General features: G+C 36.6%; 1 protein-coding gene across 4 annotated transcripts in view; it reads right to left on the bottom strand.

Moving 5' to 3' along the window:
- The window catches only part of TOPBP1 (DNA topoisomerase II binding protein 1), a 61498-nt gene that overhangs the window by 25448 nt on the left and 13917 nt on the right, over positions 1-22133 (bottom strand). For all 4 annotated transcript variants that reach the window (XM_060638702.3, XM_060638703.3, XM_060638704.3 and 1 more), the window contains 6 exons: positions 15285-15601; positions 14440-14612; positions 10334-10545; positions 8599-8885; positions 1970-2143; positions 1766-1881 (listed from right to left, as the gene is read on the bottom strand). In XM_060638702.3, the coding sequence (XP_060494685.2) occupies positions 1766-1881; positions 1970-2143; positions 8599-8885; positions 10334-10545; positions 14440-14612; positions 15285-15601 (1279 nt within the window). The remainder of the gene's footprint in view (positions 1-1765; positions 1882-1969; positions 2144-8598; positions 8886-10333; positions 10546-14439; positions 14613-15284; positions 15602-22133) is intronic.

Here is a 22133-nt window from a genome sequence, read left to right as displayed (position 1 = left end):
CACAGGCATTTACATATTAAATATATATCCTATGATTACGTGCCTTCTGATGACTTTTAGTTTTTAAAATTACAAAAGTAGTTGGGGCACCTGGCGCTCAGTTGGTTAAGTGTCTGACTTTGGCTCAGGTCATGATCTCACAGTTTGTGGGTTTGAGCCCCGTGTTGGGCTCTGTGCTAACAGTTCAGAACCTGGAGCCTGCTTCGGATTCTGTCTCCCTCTCTCTGTGCTCCTCCCCTGTTCACGCTCTATCTCTCTCTCTCAAAAAATAAACATAAAAAAATAAAATTACAAAAGTAGTTAAGTTATATTTGTGAAATCCATTTAGTAGAGGTAATGCTATGACATGCTGAGGAGATCTGGTCTAGATGTTTAAACTGTAGGAAGTGGTAGGCTGTGTCATGATCTCTTCAGGATGTTCTGTTCTAGCTTATGGATGGGAACTTCTAGGACAGTTTTATTTGAGAATGGATTAAGTATTGTAAACTCTACATGTTAAAGTGTTCTTCCCTCTCTTTTATCACCAAGTCTGAGAAATCTTTCAGGAATAGATTTAATGCAAACTTTAAATCAGTTATATCTTTTTTAGGAATTTCAGAATAGATTCTATTTTTCACACTGAGAGGACTGGCATTTTAAGTCTTATTAAAACACAAGTCCTATAGGTTCCTTTTACATCTTATATCAAGTCCACATCCAAAGAGAATAAAGAAAGCATTCAATTTTGACAAATATATACACCCTCATAGGACTTTTGTGAGAATGAAATGAGACAAAGCTTGGCTCATGCTAAGAACTCAGCAACTGGTAAAAGGGAAGACGAATACTGTAACATGTAATTATACAGTCGATAAGATTATATAGTAACATATGAAACAGGTAATACAAATAATAATAACAAGTAAAAAGCTTTTCTTTTCTACAACAGATACATTAAATACATTAAGATGCTTATAACTATCCCAGATACTTTTTATTTTTATATTCTCCCAATCTAATCTATCAGAAAACTAACTAAAACAAGACTTACCTAAGGGAAGATGAAGCCAAACATATTTCTCCAACTGTCTATTACTTGAAGAGCCAATCATTATGCTGCCACAAATGGTTGGATACAAGCGATCAAGAAAGCTAGCACTGCAGACAGTGGAGTACGATCAACCCAGGACTGCCTGGCATAGGCCAGGGCCTCTTGATCCCTGGCACACGCACCATCTGTGCTAGAGACCTGTCTCTAGCCTGGCTGTCAGGAGGAGGGGCAGATCTGATAACCCAGGTCTCCAAAGTAGTAACAATGAATAGAAATCAAAACATCCTTAAAAAAAGATCACTTTAATTCAGGAGTGTAGCAATACTTTAGCACTACTCACAGGGCTCTACTCTGAAAATCACTACTAAAAATATGCTTAATCTCAGACCTCATCTCATTAACTGTATTATTAGATTACAAACTCCTTAAAGACAAGGATTCTTCTAGACTGTATTCATAATTCATGGAACCCAAGTTTCCAGAATAGTGAGTGGCACAAAATAGGTTCTCAAATATTTGTGCATTACACCCTATGAAATACACATATCAAAGTGAATTGATATGGAAGAGGGTATTTTTCAAGGATGTAGTAAATTAAAAATTAATTGGAGACTGTAGACAATACAATACAGGAAAAGGAAAAATAAATGTTCCTTTGTGGATGCTCACAATAACTTTAGGTTTTCCTATAAGTTCAGACAATAACAGTACCAAACAGAAAGTTGTGTCAACTACCTGTAATCTGCTCCTAGAGAGGCTGCAATCCCATTCAGCTCACTCTGCTTCTTACTGAGTTTCTTACTAACACATACCACTACCTTGTGAAGTGGCTTTGGAGCTTCTTCCTGTTCCTGGAAAGAAAATAAAAGAAACTGATCAACTATTATTATTTGAAATATTTTACATACAACTTGCTTTTACTAAGAAATCTAATTCTACCTTCTTGGATTGGGCATCCTTCAGCTGAGGGCTGGCAGAAAGAGCAACAGCATTTCGGGAGCTGTTTGCCAAAGCAAGTTTCAAGTTTCTGACAATGACTTCTGAAAGTGGTGTACTCAGTTTCCTTTTCCGTTGGCTGGGACCTCCTGGAGTTTCCAAGGCTGCAAGTGCATCCTAGATGTATGGTGAGGGAGACGGAAAGAAAGGTTAAGAGGAAGAGGAGATAAGGAGATAAGGGAAGAGATAAAAGAAGAGGAACGTAAACAGTACAGGGAAAGGGAAACAGGAGAGGTAAAGAGAGGAGAGAGAGGAGAATCCTCAAAATTAACTGGATTACAGCTTTAGCCTCCTCCAGTTTTCCTCCAAACAACAAAAAAAAATGAAATATTATCTGCATCTGAACACAATAAAGAAAAATAATTTTGTACTGTCCAGCAAATGGGTTCAAAGGGACAAACACACTTACATTTTCAGCTGTGCTACCCATGTTCGGCCAAATCTTAGACTAGGAGGTGCAGTTAAAATTAAGGACACCCAAAACCAAAATGAACAAACAAAAAACATGGAAGGGAACAGATAAACAAAGATGGATATAACCAAGATGTGAACTATAAGGTTAATAAGTCAGACTGAGCTGAGAATTGTGAAAAATCCTCAAAGGAACAAAATATATTCCTGTTCCCAAGCCACCCACAGTTCCCTCATGGGAAGGGGCCCATGCTGCTGCCCCTCTTTCCCATCTGTATAGTATTCCATGCAGACAGCTGACTGACTGTATTTAGCACTGCTCTCCTGATGAATATTTAGATTAACAATCTTCTGCCAGTATAACGATGCAATGAACAACCTTGCACACACACCATTTTTCCCATGTAAGAGTAAAGGGAAACATTTAAGCAAAACTTATATAATGTTGACATTCTCATGAGCCTTGAAGCATGTTTCCCAACATGCTTGACAGCACAGTGGGTAATCAGATTTTTCTTTTTTGCCCATCTGATAGGTTAAAAAAATTTAATTTCCCACCCTATTATACCAAATGATATTAAACATCTTTATGCATGTATAATATTTCTATTGAAGTTTTTGTGACAGCTATCTCTTCCTAGCTCTTGCCCATTTTTCCTATTGGTTTGTCTTTTTTTTTATTCTCTTGCCTAAATATTTGCATAAATTTATATGTATACATACCCACTGAGATATACATATATTTGTTTCCAATTTGTTGTCAAATTTTTGCCATGGAGAATTTTGAAATACTTTTATTGCACATTTGTAAAATCTGCAGTTGAATGTGGAGAATTTCTTTTAATGCTGTCAGATTCACATGAATTCTTTACTTTAAAAAGAAATTTTTTTTTTTTACATTTACGTATTTCTGAGAGACAGAGAGAGACAGAGCACAAGTGGAGGAGGGGCAGAGAGAGGAGACACAGAATCCAAACCAGGCTCCAGTCTCTGAGCTGTCAGCACAGAGCCCCACCTGGGGCTCGAACTCACAAACCGTGAGATCATGACCTCGGCTGAAGTCGGACACTTAACCAAATGAGCCACCCCAGAATCCTTTACTTTCTTAAGGGTATATGTTATAGTTAGAAAAGACTTCCTAATGGTGGGATTACTGAAAAACAAACTGACTCTCTCAAGGTCTGTTCTATAATTTTTATGCCTTCATTTTGTGTATGTAAATAATATCTAATCCTCTGAAATTTATTCTGATATAAGGGGTAAGGGTTAAGTTCTCATCCCAAGTGTATTCTCAGATGTTAACCAGTTGCCTGATTTGAATGCCCCCTTTATCATATAATACATTCTCCTACCTATGGGTGTAATCCTGTGTATTGAGTACTCATGTGATAACACACTCCTTAAATTGCTGCAACTTCATACGATGTATGAATAACTATTAGGGCTAGTGCTTACCCTCAGTTATTCTTTAGATTCTTAATACTCTTTTTGCTTGCATTTTTAATAGGATTTATATTATCTTTATAGATCTTTACAATGTTTAATCTTTTTTGTGAGAACATGGTAAGGCTTTCTATTTGCTAAAAATTTTTAAAGGTTTCTATATAGCATTCAAAGGATTTTTCATACAAAAAAAAAAAAAAAATCAGAACCTCCCATACCACATCTACCTTCTTTCTGCACCTGTGCCATTAACACTGCTTGCTTTCTGGTACTTCCTAGCACGCACCAGCTCAAAGATGTGGCTTTCGCAATTCTCCCGTTTTGTCTGCATCATCAACTGGATCTACTAGATTGGCCATATTGGCACACAGTTATTTTTTCGATCTTGCAAACAAAACAACCTTCTTTTAACTCTACTCTGCCCTACAGCAACCACCCCATTTCTTGGTTCCCCTTTACAGGGTGAGATTCCCCAAATGCATAGTTTATATCCAATGTCTCCAAACTTCTGCATTCCTGTATGAATCTACACTGGCTTGCACTTATACCACGTCATCAAAACTCTTCCTGTTAAGATCACCACTGACCTCCATAATGCTAAATCCAATGGCCAATTTTTGATTCTTACCTCTCTTGACTTTCAGCAGCATCTGAATAGTTAACCCCTACTTCCTCAAATACTTTCTTATGTGACCTCTAAGACAATCTCCAGGCTTTCTCTCCCCTCACTGGTGGCTCCTTCTCCAGTCGCCCCTGCTGTTTCATCCTCTAAATGTGAACCCGAGAGTATTCCTGGACTTTTTTTCTTCTCCTGCTCTCTTGGCATCTAAATTTTATATGGCTTTAAATATTACCTACAAACCTCAACTCCCAAATTTCTTTCTCTAGTCCAGATCATTACCTAAACTTCAAGCTCTACATGTAACTGACTATTTGACAACAGTACTTGGATATCTAACAGGCATCTCTAACATTATGTGTCCAAAATACAAACTCTTGATCTGATCCCAATCCATTCCATTCAACTCAGCTGACTGGCATCTCCATTCTTCTTATCTCTCAGACCAAACATTTGGAGAAGGATCCAAATTCCAAACATTTAAAAACCTGCTATGTTCTAGGGAAAACTGATGGAGAATGATCAGTATTCTAGACATATCCTTGTAAAAGAAAACTCCACATGGCCTTCAGGCACAAAAGATGGAATAACTTACAAAAAAATGTAGACTGGCATCAGAATTTTCAAAAACAATATACACAAAGAAAAGCAGCAGAGCAGCATTTTCAGGAAACTCACGAAAACAAAAATGCAAACCAAGAACACTACAACCTGTCGAATAATCAAAGCCTTGGTAAAGGTTCTGAATGTGCACAACTCAGGAACTACTACACACATGTGACCTTCCTGAGTATTCTATTAGAGGATGAATTTCATCTTACCAAAAGATGACAGAAAGCCTTTCACGTATTTGATTGTAGGGTTAAGATTAAAACAAGGGTGAGGGCCATGGGTTGAAAAACTATATAAACATTTTATTTCCTCACAAAGTAGAAAAACATAACTAAAAACAGTGGAAGAGAGAAAATGGAGAAACAGAATAAGATCATTGACTGCAACAGATGCAATAAGTAGGGGTCAAAACATAATTTAAAACTGACAAAAGGTTAAGTAAGAAGGGGGCTTAAGGGCCCCATAAGAATAAAACTAACAAATCCTTTCCTAAATATGAAAAGAAAAAAAAAAAAATCCCAAAACAGAGGACACAATATGTGAAGAAACACACAGTATACACACATACGTGATATAAAATAATTACAACATATGACAGAATTGAGACCAAATATAAATCATATTAAATGTGAAAGGGCTTAGGTCCCTCAGTTGAAAGAGAATAATTTTCAAAATGGCTCATAAAGCAAAACTCAGTTCTATGCTTAATTCTACATTTAAAACACAGCAATCCAAAGAGGCCAAAATAAAGGAACGCACAGATTTATAAGGCAAAGAAAATAAAACAGCGGGGATTGAAATCCTGATACCAAAGTAGACTTCACAAGCCAAAAAGTGTTAAATGAGACAAAGGACACATTCCAAGTTACACCAACAGTTACAAATATCTATGTACTAATTAACATAGCAATCACCTATCTAAAACAAAACCACATGTGATGCAAGAAAAAAAAAAGAAACACGCCATATTAGGAAACCTGAAAATACCACTTATGAGATGGGTTAAATGAAAAAATTTAGGAGAGACTATAAAGGATCTAACTAAACAACATAATCAGTAAAGTCTGATCTTCAGGGGTGTGTGTTTGTGTATATGTGTGTGTGTGTGTGTGTGTATATATATGTATGTGTGTGTATATGTGTATACGTGTGTGTGTGTGTAGCAAAAACTATCCCTGATAGAGAATATATCTTCTCACAAAATGTTCTCAAAAATCAAGAAATGTTATTATATACTGATATGACAGGGAATACACATAAAAAATCAGTAAGTTCTATGAAACAGAAATAAACACTCTGATCACAATGTAATAAGAAATTAAAAACAAAGTCTTTCCATCTGGAAAGTAATGAAAACTCCATTTCTGAACAATTGGTATATGAGTATTCCTTCTAGTATTTTCATTTTGCAACTTTTTGTAAGTTAGAAATTATTTCCAAGTGAAAAGTTAGAAAAACCTCAACTTATAATTCCTCGCTGGCAAGGATGGGGAATGCTGGGTGCTTCAAACATTACTAGTAGGAGTATAAACTGGTATACCACTTTGACAGTTTGTCAGTCTCCCCTCAAGTTGAAATATGACCCAGCAATTTCACTTTTAGGCATATATCAAAAAGAAATGCATGCACAAGAATGTCCACATTATGTAACACCAAAAATCTAGCAGCCACCTAAATGCTCACCAACAGTGGAATGGATATGTAAATTGTGGCATGTCCATATAATGGAATGTTACACACCTATGAAATCAATGAAATGCAGTTACAGGGAAATGGACACAGCTTTCAAGTGAAGGCTCAAGGAAAAAAATTACTCAAAAGAATACATATTATAATTCGACATATTTAAGAGTCAAAAACAAGCATAACAAAGCTACAGTGTTAGAAGTAAGGAGAAAACAGTAAGGAGGAGCAGCATGAGGGAGGCTCTATGGCATTGGCAGTGATCTCTTTCTGAACATATACAGTGGCCTCCCAGCTGTTAACTCTGACTTCATTTAGCAGCACATTTGTTGTACTTTTCTGATGTATATCAATTAAAAGTTAAGTTTATATAGGAGATTTTTAAAATGTGAGGCCTAACATATGTTCAATTTTGTAATTATTCCATGGGCTCTTCTGTTTTCAGAGCAACAATTTCAATATACCATGTTACGTCAATGTGAAGAACCACTGATTTTAAGATGAAGCACTATTTTATCACCAAAAACCACCAAACCTCCCCCCCGCCCCAAGAAAGAGAAAAACATTGCTAAGTAAACTATGACTCTAAACAATAAAACCTTTGAGTGTGTTTTGTACCTTTCTGAAAGGTATCTAAAGAAGAACCGTCTCAATGACTGGGAATATTTCTTCTATTGTCTTGCCTACTAATAACATTTCATTTACTATTCAAAGAATCTGTGAGCTATAAGACCTGAGAGACCATCTAAATATACCTCATGATTTTATAGATGGGGATGATGGAGCCTAAAGAGGCTGAAAGAAGTAGGAAACAAAGCAGAGGCCTGATTCTAGATCTCGGATATCAAACCAGTGGTTTTCCTCTATTTCTTAAGGCATAACAAGCAGTGCTAATCACAGTACAAAATGTTACTTTAGAAGAGATCTCAGCAAAGGTTTTGCTTGGTGAAAATTGTCCAAATATCAATGCCTATTTATTTTCTGAAGATGAACAACCTGTAAACTTTATAAGCCTACTCCAAAACGCACCAGTAAAAATTATTAGAATGTTGTTTCTTAATACCCTATCAGCAAACTCTAATATATGAGTAATAACTATACTTGTGCAAAGGTTCATAGATAAAAAGTAAAAAATCATAAACAACGATTGGAATAGCCACTTGAAAGGCCAACAGCTGTTAAAGGAATAACAAAGAAAATCATCTTTGGGGAATAAAAGGAAACCAATTATTGTCAAATGAGATCTTGATTTGTGCATGAATTTTTTTTAGAAAGGGTGTCATACTCCAAGTGCTCAGGAGATCAAACAAAGAAGCAGATTTAACTCATCTTTTCAAGGGAAAGGACTGCAAAATAAGGTGGTAATAGACACATTCTCAGAAAGCAAGCACCAAGTGCACTGCTAGAATTGAAACATAAGTAGCAATGTGTTTATAGGATTTATAAAATTATTTCATCACACCATTTCATTTGATCCTATGATAAATCTGTGAGTTTTCAGGGCAAGTGATATTCTCTTTGTACAAAAGAAAAAGACCTATGCTTGGATATGCCAAATGATCTGTCTAGAGTCACACTGTTCATGACAGATCTAGGACTTGAACCCAGTCCTGATTTCACACCATTTTACCTCCAGTTGTTATCTCAACCCTGAGTATACGGTGGGACTCAGTAACATGAATCTACCTTCCAATATCTCTACAAAACTTACTACTACAAACTTTAGAGGTGATGCAGAATTTGGAGCTTTAACTTTATACACTACGAAGTTGTTAACTCCAGGACCATTTTCTATGAACGTTACCTTCACATCAAAGGAAGGCTTGAAGAGTTTGTCTTTGGACAGAAATTTTGATGGTGTATCCAGATGCAAGGAGGGCTCCTTCTGAAGTGGCTGTCCTACTGGTGGGGACACAGACACTTGTTTGGTGTGTTGGGAGATCACGGCATGGAAAGCTTTACTCTGAAAGCTGTTCATATCTAAAGGTGTAACGGCTGTTTTCCTGTGAGTGTCCAGGTGTGTGACAGGATGCTCTGCAGTATCTGGGCTTACATTCACCCTGTTTGTTATTTCAGTTTCCAAACCTTGTTCTAGAGATTTAAAACGAAAAGAAACAAATGTAAGCCACTAATGTCATCACCTGTCTCTAAAGAGACACACCTGAAGTCATCTTTTATACCTTGTTAGTTTTCACATGAATTCTCAAGTATACTTTAAACCACAAAGTTATATATACCCACTTTTTAAACGTTTATTTTTAGAGAAAAATAAAGTGTGAGGGGGGGGAAGGGGCAGAGAGACAGGGAGAGAGGGAGGGGCAGAGAGTGCTGAGCCCGACATGGGGCTTGAATGCGCAAACTGTGCGATCATGGCCTGAGCTGAAGCTGGACGCTTAACAGACTGAACCATCCAAGTGACCCCATATGCCCACTTTTCAAAAACAAAACAAAACAAAATGATGTATTAAAATCTATGTTGAATTAGACAAAGCACATCAGCTGAAACAATTAATGAAATTTTCTATTTCATCTTGTTTAACTTGAAATATTCTCAATAAAGCTCACAATTTGCCAAAAATTATCTAAGTGTCATCTTAAGTCAATGGCAGAGTTAAAAAAAAAAAAATCCCAATTATGTGTACTCTGAGTTAACAAATACAGTGGAGTTTTTGGAAAGTCCTTAGTGAAATCTTAATATGTCCTAAACATCACTTTGCCTCAGTTGTAAAAGTTCCAGTCTGTATGGGTAAGTAATGGCTCTGAGAGCTAATCCCAAGATACTGATTTGACCCTGAAGTTTGCACAGAGATGCCATCACCTTAGAAGAGAAGCTACTGTGTCTTTCCATCCGCTTATCTTTTTTCAATATTTAACAAAAACAATTAGATGGCTAGGCCATGCCAGCCCAGTGCTAGCCAAGGAAAAATATATAATGCACAAGACATGCATATTTTTTGCCCTTTCAGAGCTTATAATGAGTGGGAAGACACAAAAGCAAACTAGAATTAGGATATTGGGATAAGAAGTATAAAAGGCATAATGAAGGGAGTTTTGGCCAAAGGCTGTACTTGGTGGATTAAGGGAAGTTTCCCAGGGAAAGTGACATTCCAGCTGAGAACTGAAAGATAAGGATGAAGAGGTAAGCACGAAGTAGGCTAGAGAAAAGATGTAAAAGTCCGAAGAGGAGAGGAAGAGAGAGCACATGAATTATAGTCAGTGTGAGCCACAGAAGGAACAGTAAATGGGATCCGAGCCCACATCTTAAGGCTTCAAACGTTGAGACCCTAGATCGCTAGAAGGTTGTTTTGTATCTTCCAGCTTTCAGAAAGTACCTACAGTGGAGAGCAGATACAAATTAAACATCTGTGCTATGAACATGTTTATTTTGCCAACCGATAAGGAATGTTCAACATCATATGCACTACACGCGATGTGAAAAGCAAAACTCAATGAACTTTCCTAAAAACAAGCTTTGGCACATTCATATTCCAGGAACCATCAAATTGTAAAAATACATACAAAAGAACAAAAGTACTAACCTTCTTTAGTTGACTTTTCAATCAGAAAATGGCTTTCACTTGCTCTCTTTCCCGTTCTAGCAGTCTCCAATAGCCATGATATGTTGACTGCCGGTAAATTCCACTTCTTGGCAGCTTCGTATTTAGAACCACCTGGTTCCTTCAATACAAGATGTGTACTGGCAAACATGCCTTTCTTTGCATTGGATTTGCGAACAAAGTATTCTTGAACGCTGAAAAGTATATTTAAATAAAAGCAAATGGTCATATATACAACTAGTGTGCAAACTAAGAAGAAAGTTTCTAATACAACTGTTGTTACCGTTCTAAGATCATACTTGCTGATAAAAATTTGATACACTTAAGAATCCTCTTACAAATGCTTACTCCAAGGTAAAAATGCATTGCTACAATAAAACTTTTTATAATAACATTAGCAAATTAAACTAGACTTTCAAGAACTAACCAGGAAAATTACCTCCTTAGTCTCACCTACCCACCTTGGCCTTTCTTCCCAAAAGGAGACATGGAACTAGGGAGCATAGAAAGGTTATGAATAACAGTTGGATGCTTAACTGACTGCTCATCTTTCTAGCTCACTATGTCTTCCCAAAGCATCTTCACACATAATCTCATTTGATATCCTTTTAAAAAAATGTTTATTTATTTTGGGGCGGGATAGGGCAGAGAGAGAGAGAGGTAAAGAGAGAATCCCAAGCAGGCTCCATGCCCAGCACAGAGACCAATGTGTGCTCACAACTTTTCTGCTTCTAACCTTTTCTAATGAAATTAAGAATGCTTGCTTATTGCCCTCCCTAAAAACTTTGGATGGCACTTTTACTGGGATGTTAAATTTATATATCAATGTAGGGGAAATAGAAACTTTATAATCTTCTTTCCAAGAACATGTGTATCTTTTCTATTGTTCCCTTAATAGAGTTTTATAAGCTTCTATAAGTCTTCCAAGTTTCATGTTAAATCTGTTGGTATTTTATCTCTCATTGTAACCTTAGCTTTCATTAGCTTTTCTAACTGGTTGTACGAATGTCAATGGTTTCTGTGTATTAGTTTCCTACATAGCCATTTTACTGCATTTTTCTCTGAGTATTGCTTTGGTCTACTCCATGGAGTCTGATCTCATTCTTTTGCTATTGTTACTTTCTAGATTTTCTACAACTTCAGGGTTTTGTTTTTAGTATTTATGCATTTTTGAGAGAGAGAGAGAGAGAGAGAGAGAGAGAGAGCGAGCACACGCGCACAAGTGGAGGAGTGGCAGAGAAAGGAAGACAAAGAATCCAAAGCTCCAAGGTTCATGGCTCTCAGCACAGAGCCCGACGTGGGGCTCGAACCCAGGCACCGTGAGATCATGACCTGAGCCGAAGTTGGATGCTTAACTGACTGAGCCTCCTACGCACCCCATGCAACTTCAGGGTTTTTTTAAACGTTTTTTATTGTTTAGTATAATTCAAATGCAGGACACAACAAAAAAGGAAATATATAATTTAGAGCATTATTATAAGGTGAAAACCCTTGTATCTACCACCTACATCAGATGACAGAATCTTACCAGCCACTCCAGAACCTTTCCAACATGTCCCTTACTCAATTACAACCCCACCATCCCTCCCTTCTTAATAACAGTAGCCACTATCTGGATATTTATGGTAATCACTCTTTACCTTCTAGGTTTTATCACAGAGTGCATCCTTAAACACTACATCTATATAAGTAAAGTTTATTTTTGAGAGAGAGAGGGAGAGAGAGCGAGCGAGTGCGCAAGCAGAGGAGGGGCAGAGAGAGAGAGAATGAGAATCCCAAGCAGGCTCCACACTGTCAGCACAGAGCCCAACATGGGGCTTGACCTCATGAACTGTGAGATCATGACCTGAGCTGAAATCAAAGAGTCTTAATGCTAAATTGACTGAGCCACGCAGGCACCCTACATGTTTGTTTGCTTGTTTTGGTCTTTTAGCTTATAGGATTCGTCCTTTTCCCTATCCTCTTAATGTGTATTTGTGAAGACACTGTATTATTTATAACATAAGGTTATCTCCAAGTCTGATTTTGCTGACTGCATTCTATGCTCTAGTTTAACATACTACTCTCCTACTTCCTATGAATCAGTAGTTGAATCTAGAGGCTTCATCAGACTGACGTCACATCACTGTGGTAAGGCCACTTCAAGGTGGCACTATGCTCTACATTAAGAGACATATAATGTCTGTTTTCCTCTTTATTATGTGATTACTGATTTTCAAGGCTTGATGCTATCATATATATCATATATGATATTATGAGTTATAACCCTATCCTTCATTTATTTGTTGGAATACCTCTGAAAGGGAAACTCTCTTATCCGTTATTATGGTACTCTAGATACCGATTACATAGGAAAGACTGGATAAATACTTGATCCTTTCTCTTTATCTAACACTTTCAAAATAATGAGCTGGTCCTGCTTCAGGTGAGCCCAAGCCCCACATCGAGTAACCCTCATTTCTCTCTCTCTCACAAAAAAGAAAGAAAGAAAGAAAGAAAGAAAGAAAGACAGAAAGAAAGAAAGAAAAAAGAGCTGGTTTCCTAGCATCTTTCAACATGACCAATTAGCTTTCTTTGGTGTCATTATAAAGTCTTCATTTAATATTATTTGAAGTGTTTGCATCCACTGCCATTATGATCTCTGGTGACACATAAATTTTCCTGTCTTTGGCTAGTGGAGGTCCTTTGCACACAACTTCCTTAGTAGTCCTTGCTATCTGGTCTGACCATATTCCAGACTTACTGGCACCTTTTGTGAACTTAATCATTTCTTTACATTTTAATTTCTTTTAGTGGGAAATGGTATTTTTAACATCACAATCTAGGCACTGGAATTACTTATTACCATTCGATTGATAATGATTTCTAGGTATACAAATGGTTTTGAATTCCTCTTGGAACCAAGAGTTATGAAAAACAGTTCTAAAATGTCTAGTTAATAAGATCTTTTCATTTTCTATTTCTACTACTCATTTCTAATCTTTTTGCACTGTGATTAGAGAATATGGTCTGTGCTCTTTCTAGTTTAGGAAATTTACTGAGGTTTTCTTTGTGGCCAATTTCACAGACAATGTTTATAAGTGTTCACAGGCACTGGAAAAGGTATATTCACTTTTTCAGGATAGGGGACTATGCTACTGAAATCTAGATCTTTCCCTGTTTTCTATTTGACTTGTCATGAAGTAAAAGATGAGAGTTAAAGTCTCCTACAAGTCATGTATTCCTGTTGATTCCACCTCCTATCTCCTAAGTTTTGTCTTATGCATGACAGTCATGTTCTTTGTGGTGTGTGTGTGTGTGTGTGTGTGTGTGTGTGTGTGTGTGTGTAAATAAAACCTTCAGTGTAAACAGCTCTTTACTTACGGTGCTATTCTTTTTCTTATTTAACACCTTTTTAATTGAACCCAAACTTGTCTGACATTAGAACTGCAACCCCTTCTTTCTGTTTGCATTTCTTTGACATACCTTTGCCCATCTTTTTTTTTTTTTTTTTCTGAGATGTTCTCAAATCAATTTGTTTTAGGTATGTCTCCTGTTTAAAATCATTTTAAGTGTTGCTTCAAGATCTAACCTAAAAGAACTTTTTTTAAAAAATTTCTTTTTGTTTTTGAGAGACAAAAGAACTTTTAATATAAAAGTTTAGTCCATTTACATTTACCATATATATAACAGTTTGGTACTTCCTTTTAAAACAGCCACCACTTAAAGTTCACTTAGGGGTTGGGCTCATATGGATTTTGGAAGTAACTTTTAAGTTTTTTTTTTTTCCCTTCCTAAGAATTACTGAAAAAGAATCAATCATCCATATGGTACATGGAAGGGAATAATGCTTAGATGTGTAATATTCAATAATGGCCCTTGTATCAGCTTTAGATTTTCCCTTTCCTGGTAGGTAAGCATTAATGCCCGTGATCTTAACATCTGCCAGGAATCCATCTAGTAACCCTGAACCATCACGCAGGTACACTACATAATTCCCATAAATATTATAAAGACACTCAGCCTAATTCCAATTTGAATATTCACCAATTAAGTCAAAAGCATAAAAGGTACACCATGATAGTAGGTGCGTGAAAAATACCTCATACCTTGCTCCAAGGCGTTTTGCTAAGAATATCAACGAATCTTTTTCTGCTCCTGCACACTGGCTGAATGAAATAACACAATCCTCTAAAGGAGTCATTCCTGCCATTACTGAGACTGGCACAAAGAGAGGATTTGACTTCGGATCAATTAAAGTCTGATAGTCTATGCAAGTTACCTTTTAAAAACAAGAGAAACAATAACAGCAACCTGAAATGAGCAACCAGTGGTTAATACTGGGTTAGTTACAGCAGTAATTTTAGTTTAGATGAAAAGCACTTTTACTTTAATATAACCTTGTGTATGCTCATTCTCAATATATTCCAAATTATAATTAAAAAAAATCAAATTATATAGGATATTAAGATCAGTCAGGTTTATCATCAAAATTAGGAAATATTGCTTTAAATTTAATGTCTTCCGAAGTATTAGTTTATAAATTTTTTAAATTCTTGTAAACTTAAAAAAAATTGGTGAAGTTACCAGTGTTCAGCCAGTAACAAGCAACAATACAAAAGTGCCTGTCATGCTTTGGTTGTGAGAAAACAGGGAAGACTGAACCAGTACAAGATGACCTGGAATAACTTTCTTAGAAGGAAAGCTGCTCTTGTGGCCCCAAGGAAACAATAAGCTCTACTGTACCAGGACCAGGACCAAGAAGCTTGCACATTTTCAGATCTTAGAATTTCTTTTGCTAAAAGCAAAATCTAAACTGCTCAAACATAAATACCAATATACCTAAACTGCACTGCACTGCCTAGAAAATACACATGAACACTTCCGGCATCTGACATCCTTCGTATCTGACATCCTTCCACACTACATTTCAACTACTCCAGGGTTTTCTTACCAGCCACGTATTTGTAACGACTTCTCCTACAGTTGCTTCTACTTCACACCCCAGCAGAGGAACCACAGCATAATCAGCAACAATTCTGCTCTGAAGGGAGACAATTTTTCCAGCATTTTCTCTTATGACGTTTGCAATATTAGATTCATTTTCACTACTAAAACCCACAACAAGGAAACTCTTTTGGCTAAATAAACCTTCCTCAGTAATTGTAGAAGTGTCAGGATGGCAATGAGTGACAGAAGACTGGCTTTCTTCTTGCAGGGAAATATGAGTAGAGTCATTAAAGGGCTCAACTTCAGACTTGGCAGCTTCAACTGAAAGAGACAAAGAAATGTATTCTACCAGATATAAAGGTAACAGGGAGCCTGAGAATTGTGACCACACTTCAAAAATTAAGGCTCGGTAAGTACACAATGAAGAAAAGATATGAACCCATCCTCTTGGTTACCAAGAGTATTGTCACTATTTCCACCTCCGGAATGATAACAGCAATCATGTTACTGTTCTAAATGTTCCTACTATACTAGAAACTCCCAATTAGTTGAAAATTTTGAAGCTCCAGTAACTGGGCCTATCTCAGTTCCAAAACTTGTTTTAATAATTCACAACAGAATTGAGAAAATATCATTAAGGAAAAAACAGAAGTAAACTCCTAAAATTTCCATATTAAAATTGCAGCTACTTAGCTACTATATGGATTTAAGAGAACTGATTAAGAACCCAAGCAAATGGTCTCAACTATTTCATTTTAGAGTCAAGTTTGCTTATAGATGGGTAGGAAAAAAAACAACAGGTGTATAAAAACATAAATGTCAGAAACTAAAATATGTAATACCTAATACACAATAAACATTGTCAAATCAAGGCTAAAAGGTTAAAAGGGCAAAACTCGGTAAGGTTTTTAGAAACCCTAGTGGTGCTATGTACAGGGATTGGCAAACTACAGGTTAGGGGTCAAACTGGGCTCACAGCCTGTGAGTTAAAAATGGTTTTTAGGGGCACCTGGGTGGCTCAGGCGGTTAAGCATCTGACTTCGGCTCAGGTAATGATCTCACGGTTCGCAGGTTCAAGCCCCGTGTCAGGCTCTGTGCCGACAGCTCAGAGCCTGGAAACTGCTTCAAATTCTGTGTCTCCCTCTCTCTCTGCCCTTTCCCTGCTCATGCTCTCTCTCTCTCTCAAAAATAAACATTAAAAAAAAAAAAAGAATGGTTTTTGCATTTTTAAATGGTTGTAAAAACATAATCAAAACAAAATAAAATACATACAGAGACAGAATGTGACTGACAAAGCCTATAGTATTTACCATCCTGTCCTTTACAAGACAAGCTTGCCACTGCTTTATGGGATCTCAACAAGCCTGGAAGCTATTCACGGATTCTTCATTTATTCATGTACATGTAAAGCACATACATGTTATTAGTGCTCGTGACACTATGAGGTTGATAATACTAGTATATCTATAGCCTTTCTTCAAGAGGAATCTCAGGATTAAAGAAGTTAAGTAATTTGCCTAAAGTCATACAGTTAACTGCAGAAATGATATATAAATCAAAGGCTGTCTGACTTCAGAACCCATAACACTGTTACAGTGCCACCTTCTCATTTCTATCCTCATCTCCAACATTAACACTGTAATTTTTAAACTATTGCCATATAAAATAAAACTTAATAAAATTTTCCTACTTCATACAAGTATTTAATTACTCTTATTCATACTCTGAAGAAGCACAGTTTTATCTAGAACATTTACTGATCAATATATCAGGAGACTCTTTGAACTTCAGATTCATTATATAAAGAAAAAGGGTTAATAGTGTATTTATAATTTTAGAGATAGGTGAGGATGAATAAGCTTAGAAGGAAACAAAGGTGATATGATACACAAAGGCAATATGAAAATAGAAAATATCCTGGAAAGTAATGTTTAAAATAGCTATTCTTTTTACTTTTTTAATTTAAATTCTAGTTAGTTAATATATAGCATAGTATTCATTTCAGGAATAGAATTTAGTGCTTCATCACTTACATATAACACCTAGTGCTCATCTGAACAAGTGCCCTCCTTAATGCCTGTCAACCATTTAGCCCATCCCTCCACACACCTCCCTCCATCAACTCTCAGTTTGTTCTATTTAGAGTCTCTTACGGTTTGCCTCCCTGTTTTAAAATAGCTATTCTTAATATAAAAAGACTTTTTTTTGCATTTATAATTATTTTATAATCACATCTAGAAGGGAAAAGAAACAACGTTGTTTGATATCTATATCCTGCTGGTGAAATGGAAGTGGAAACCATGTGGAATTTTATTTTATTATTTTTAATTTACATCCAAGTTAGTTAGCATATAGAGCAACAATGATTTCAGGAGTACATTCCTTAAAGCCCCTCAGCCATTTAGCCCATCCCCCCTCCCACAACCCCTCCAGTAACCCTCTGTTTGTTCTCCATATTTAAGAGTTTCTTATGTTTTGTCCCCCTCCCTGTGTTTATGTTATTTTGCTTTCCTTCCCTTGTGTTCATCTGTTCTGTGTCTTAAAGTCCTCACAGGAGTGAAGTCATATGGTATTTGTCTTTCTCTGACTAATTTCGCTTAGCATAATACCCTCTAGTTCCATCCACGTAGTTGCACCATGTGGAATTTTAAACTAATACATAAAAACAAACTGGCAATACTAAGTTCTTATAAGCTGCAAGTAAAACCCTCAAGTTATGAAGAGACTCAGAATAAATTAGCATGTTCTACAGCGGTCCTTTCCATTTACTGGAACAGAATCCTTCTTTCCATCAGATCTTGTTTAGGAGCCCAATAAACACATCTTGATAAACCTAATACTGAGTAAGCACTCTCAAAAATAATTTTGCTTTAAGAACTATAAAGAACTTGATTACATTCTAATGAGCTTGGGGATTCTGTCAGGTTCACTATCATTAAACCCTTCCAAAGTAGGTAGACCACTAACTGCCAGAGAAAGGAAGATTTGAGAAACTAATCACTTGATTCCACCACGTACCCTTGGCTGAAGGATAATGCATAAAACTGCTGAGTCAGTTTGCGGCTTTTTTATGCCAAAACATCCCAGAAAATTGAAGATCTCCTGACATAACGTACTACTAAAGCATAAGCAAATAGTCTGACAAAAACCAATTTTTCAATATACCATTAACAGAAATAGTGTGGGGGAAAAAAAAACTGGACTGGTAACGAGGAAATAAATTAAATGAGTAATTAAAAAACTCCCAACAAACAAAAGCCCAAGATGAGATAGCTTCACAGGTGAGTTCTACTAAATATTTAAAGAAGAGAGAATACCTATTCTTCTTAAACTATGCCAAAAAATAGAAAAGGAAGGACAACTTCGGAATTCATTCTATGAGCCAGCATTATCCTGATACCAAAACCACCTAAAGACACCACTAAAAAAAAAAAAAAAACAAAAACCATAAGCCAAATAACCCTGATAAGTATTGATGCAAAATCTTCAATAAAATATCAGCAAACCAAATTCAACAATACATTCAAAAAATCTTTCACCATAATCAAGTGGGATTTATTCCTGGCATGCAAGGATGGTTCAATATTCGCAAATCAACCAACATATCACATCAACAAGAGAAAGGATGAAAACCATATGATCATTTCAATAGACACAGAAAAATTCGACAAAGTACAACCACCAATGATGGAAAAAACTCTCAACAAAGTACGTCTAGAGGGAACATACCTCAACATAATAAAGGCCATATATGAACAACACTCAGCTAACGTCATCCTTAATGGGAAAAACTAAGAACTTTCCCCCAAAGGTCAGGAACAAGACAAGGGTGTCAACTCTCATCACTTTCATTCAACACAGTACTGGAAGTCCTAGTCACAGCAATCAGATGATAAAAAGGAATAAAAGGCATCCAAATCAGTAAAGAAGTAGTAAAACTTTTACTGTCTGCCAATGACACGATACTATATATAGAAAACCTGAAAGAATCCACCAAAAAATACTAGAACTGAGAAACAGATTCAGTAAAGTTGCAGGACACAAAGTCAGCATACAGAAATCTGTTGCATTTCTATACACCAGTAACAAAGCAGCACAAAGAGAAATTAAGAAAACAGTACTATTTAATAAGATATCTAGGAAGAAGTAATAATAATAGAGGAATAAATCTAACCAAAAAGGTGCAAGACCTGTACTCCAAAAACTATAAAACACTCATTAAAGAAACTGAAGACAACACAAAGAAATGGAAAGACATTCCACCCTGATGGACTAAAAGAACATTGTTAAAATGTCTATACTACCCAAAGCAATCTACACATTTAATGCAATTCCCATCAAAATACCAACAGCATTTTTCACACAACTAGAACAAACAACTCTAAACCACAAAAGACCCCAAAAAGCCAACACAATCCTGAAAAAGAAAAGCAAAAGCTGGAGGTATCACAATTCTAGTCTTCAAGTTATATTACAAAGCTATAGTCATCAAGACAGTATGGCAATGGCATAAAAACAGACACACAGGTCAGTGGAACAGAATAGAAAATCCAGAAATAAACCCATGATTACGTGGTTAATTAATCTTTGACAAAGCAGGAAGTAATATCCAATGGGAAAAGGACAGTCTCTTCAACAAATGGTGTGGGAAAACTTGACGGCAATGTGCAAAAGAATGAAATTGGACCACTTTCTTACATCATACACAAAAATGGATTAAAGACCTAAATGTGAGACCTGAAACCATAAAATTCCTAGAAAAGAACACAGACGGTAACCTCTTTGACACTGGCCATAGCAACTTCTTTCTAGATAGGTCTCCTGAGGCAAGAGAAACAAAAGCAAAAATAAACTATTGGAATATTACATCAAAATAAAAAGCTTCTGCAGAGAAGAAAACAATCAACAAAACTAAAAGGCAGCCTACAAAATGGGAGGATATTCCTTTCCAGTAAAGGGTTAGTATCCAAAATATATAAAGAACTTCTACAACTCAACACCCAAAAAGCAAGAAATCCAATTAAAAAATGGGCAGACGATATGAACAGTCATTTCTTTAAAGAAAGCATCCAGATGGCCAAAAGACACATGAAGAGATGCTCACTATCACTCATCATCAGGGAAATGCAAATCAAAACTGCAATGTGCTATCACCTCACATGTCAGAAAGGCTAAAATCAAAAACACTAGAAACAAATGTCAGTGAGGATGTGGAGAAAAGGGAACCCTCATGCACTGTTGGTGGGAATGCAAACTGGTGGAGCCATTGTAGAAAACAGTAGGGAGTTTCCTCAAAAAGTTAAAAATAGAACTACCCTATGATCAGCAATCGCACTAGGTATTTACCCAAAGGATATAAGAGCACTAATTCAAAGGGATACCAGAGCCCCTATGTTGATAGCAGCATTATTTACAACAGACAAGATATGGAAGCAGCCCAAGTGTCCAGTGAATGATGAATGGATAAAGAAGATGTAGCGTGTTCATGTGTGTGCATGTGCGTGCACACGCACATGCACGCACACACACACACGCACACAATGGAGTATTATCCAGCTATCAAAAAGAAGGAAATCTTGCCACTTGCAATGACATGGATGAAGCTACAGAATATAATGCTAAGCAAAATAAGTCACTGGCAAATACCATATAATTTCACTCATATGTGGAATTTAAGAAAGAAAACAAACAGACAAAAAGAAAAAAAATAAGAGACAGGGGCGCCTGGGTGGCTCAGTCGGTTAAGGCTCCAACTCTTGATTTGGTTCAGGTCATGATCTGTGAGTTTGAGCCCTGGGTCAGGCTCTGCGCTAGTGGTGCAGAGCCTGCTTGGGATTCTCTCCCTCTTCCTCTCTCTGCCCCTCCCCTCCCTGTTCGTGCTCTCTCTCTCAAAATAAATAAACTTAAAAAAAAAATAAGACAAATCAAGAAACAGATTCTTAATTATAGAGAACTGGTGTTTACGAGAGGGGTGGTGAATCAGCAGGATGGGTTAAACAGGTGACTGGGATTAAGGAGTGCACCAGGTGATATACGGACTTGTCCAATCACTATACTGCATACATGAAACTAGTATAACACTGTATGTTAACTCACTGGAATTAAAGCTAAAAAAGAAAAAGATAAAATGCTGCAAATTCCCTTCTAGAAATATGATAGGCTAGACATGCAAAACCCTCTCGTTAAAAGCACTTGAAAATAAAGAATAAAATATTAAAGGCATCAGTACAAATGCAGAGCTGAATTTGCAAGAAAGCAAGAAATCAAGGACTGAAAATGAAGTAGTATCATGAATCCAGAGCACTGAGTGGTTACTAAAACTAATGGTTACCCTGAATCTATTTTTCCAGAAACTTAGATTCTCAGAATTCAGGAACATCACGTGGAGGGAAACAACTTAAGCCTTTGGTCTCACACAAATTAGAGGTGGGGTGGAGTACACAATGAGTAAACAAACCCAGAAACCCTAAAGGGAAATGTCTAGTTACAATGCAGACCAAAATCAATCAAACAACAACAAAAAATCTACCCTGCAAAGGAGATGACAAATACACTTGATTTTGGCTTTGGGTCAAGGGGGAAAAAGATCTCTCCTGAGAATTTGTTATCATAGGCTGGGTCCTCAAAGTAGGTGAAGAGTACAAATTCACACTAGCCTGGTGGTCCAAAAAACATCCAGCCAATAAACTGAGATGTGTCCTGAGTTGGAAAACCCTTAGACTTCTGGCAGATTTAAATATGAACCCTTTCTAGAGGAACAAACCCTCACCTTCAAGCTTCTTAGAATTTCCAGAGGCCTAATGAGTTTATAATATCACAAAGACATGAAGAAACTAGGCAGCATGAACAGAGA

Source organism: Panthera onca, chromosome C2 (assembly GCF_046562875.1).
Source record: "Panthera onca isolate mPanOnc1 chromosome C2, mPanOnc1 haplotype 2, whole genome shotgun sequence".
NCBI classification, from domain to species: Eukaryota; Metazoa; Chordata; class Mammalia; order Carnivora; family Felidae; genus Panthera; species Panthera onca.
This window is presented reverse-complemented; position numbering and strand designations above follow the sequence as displayed.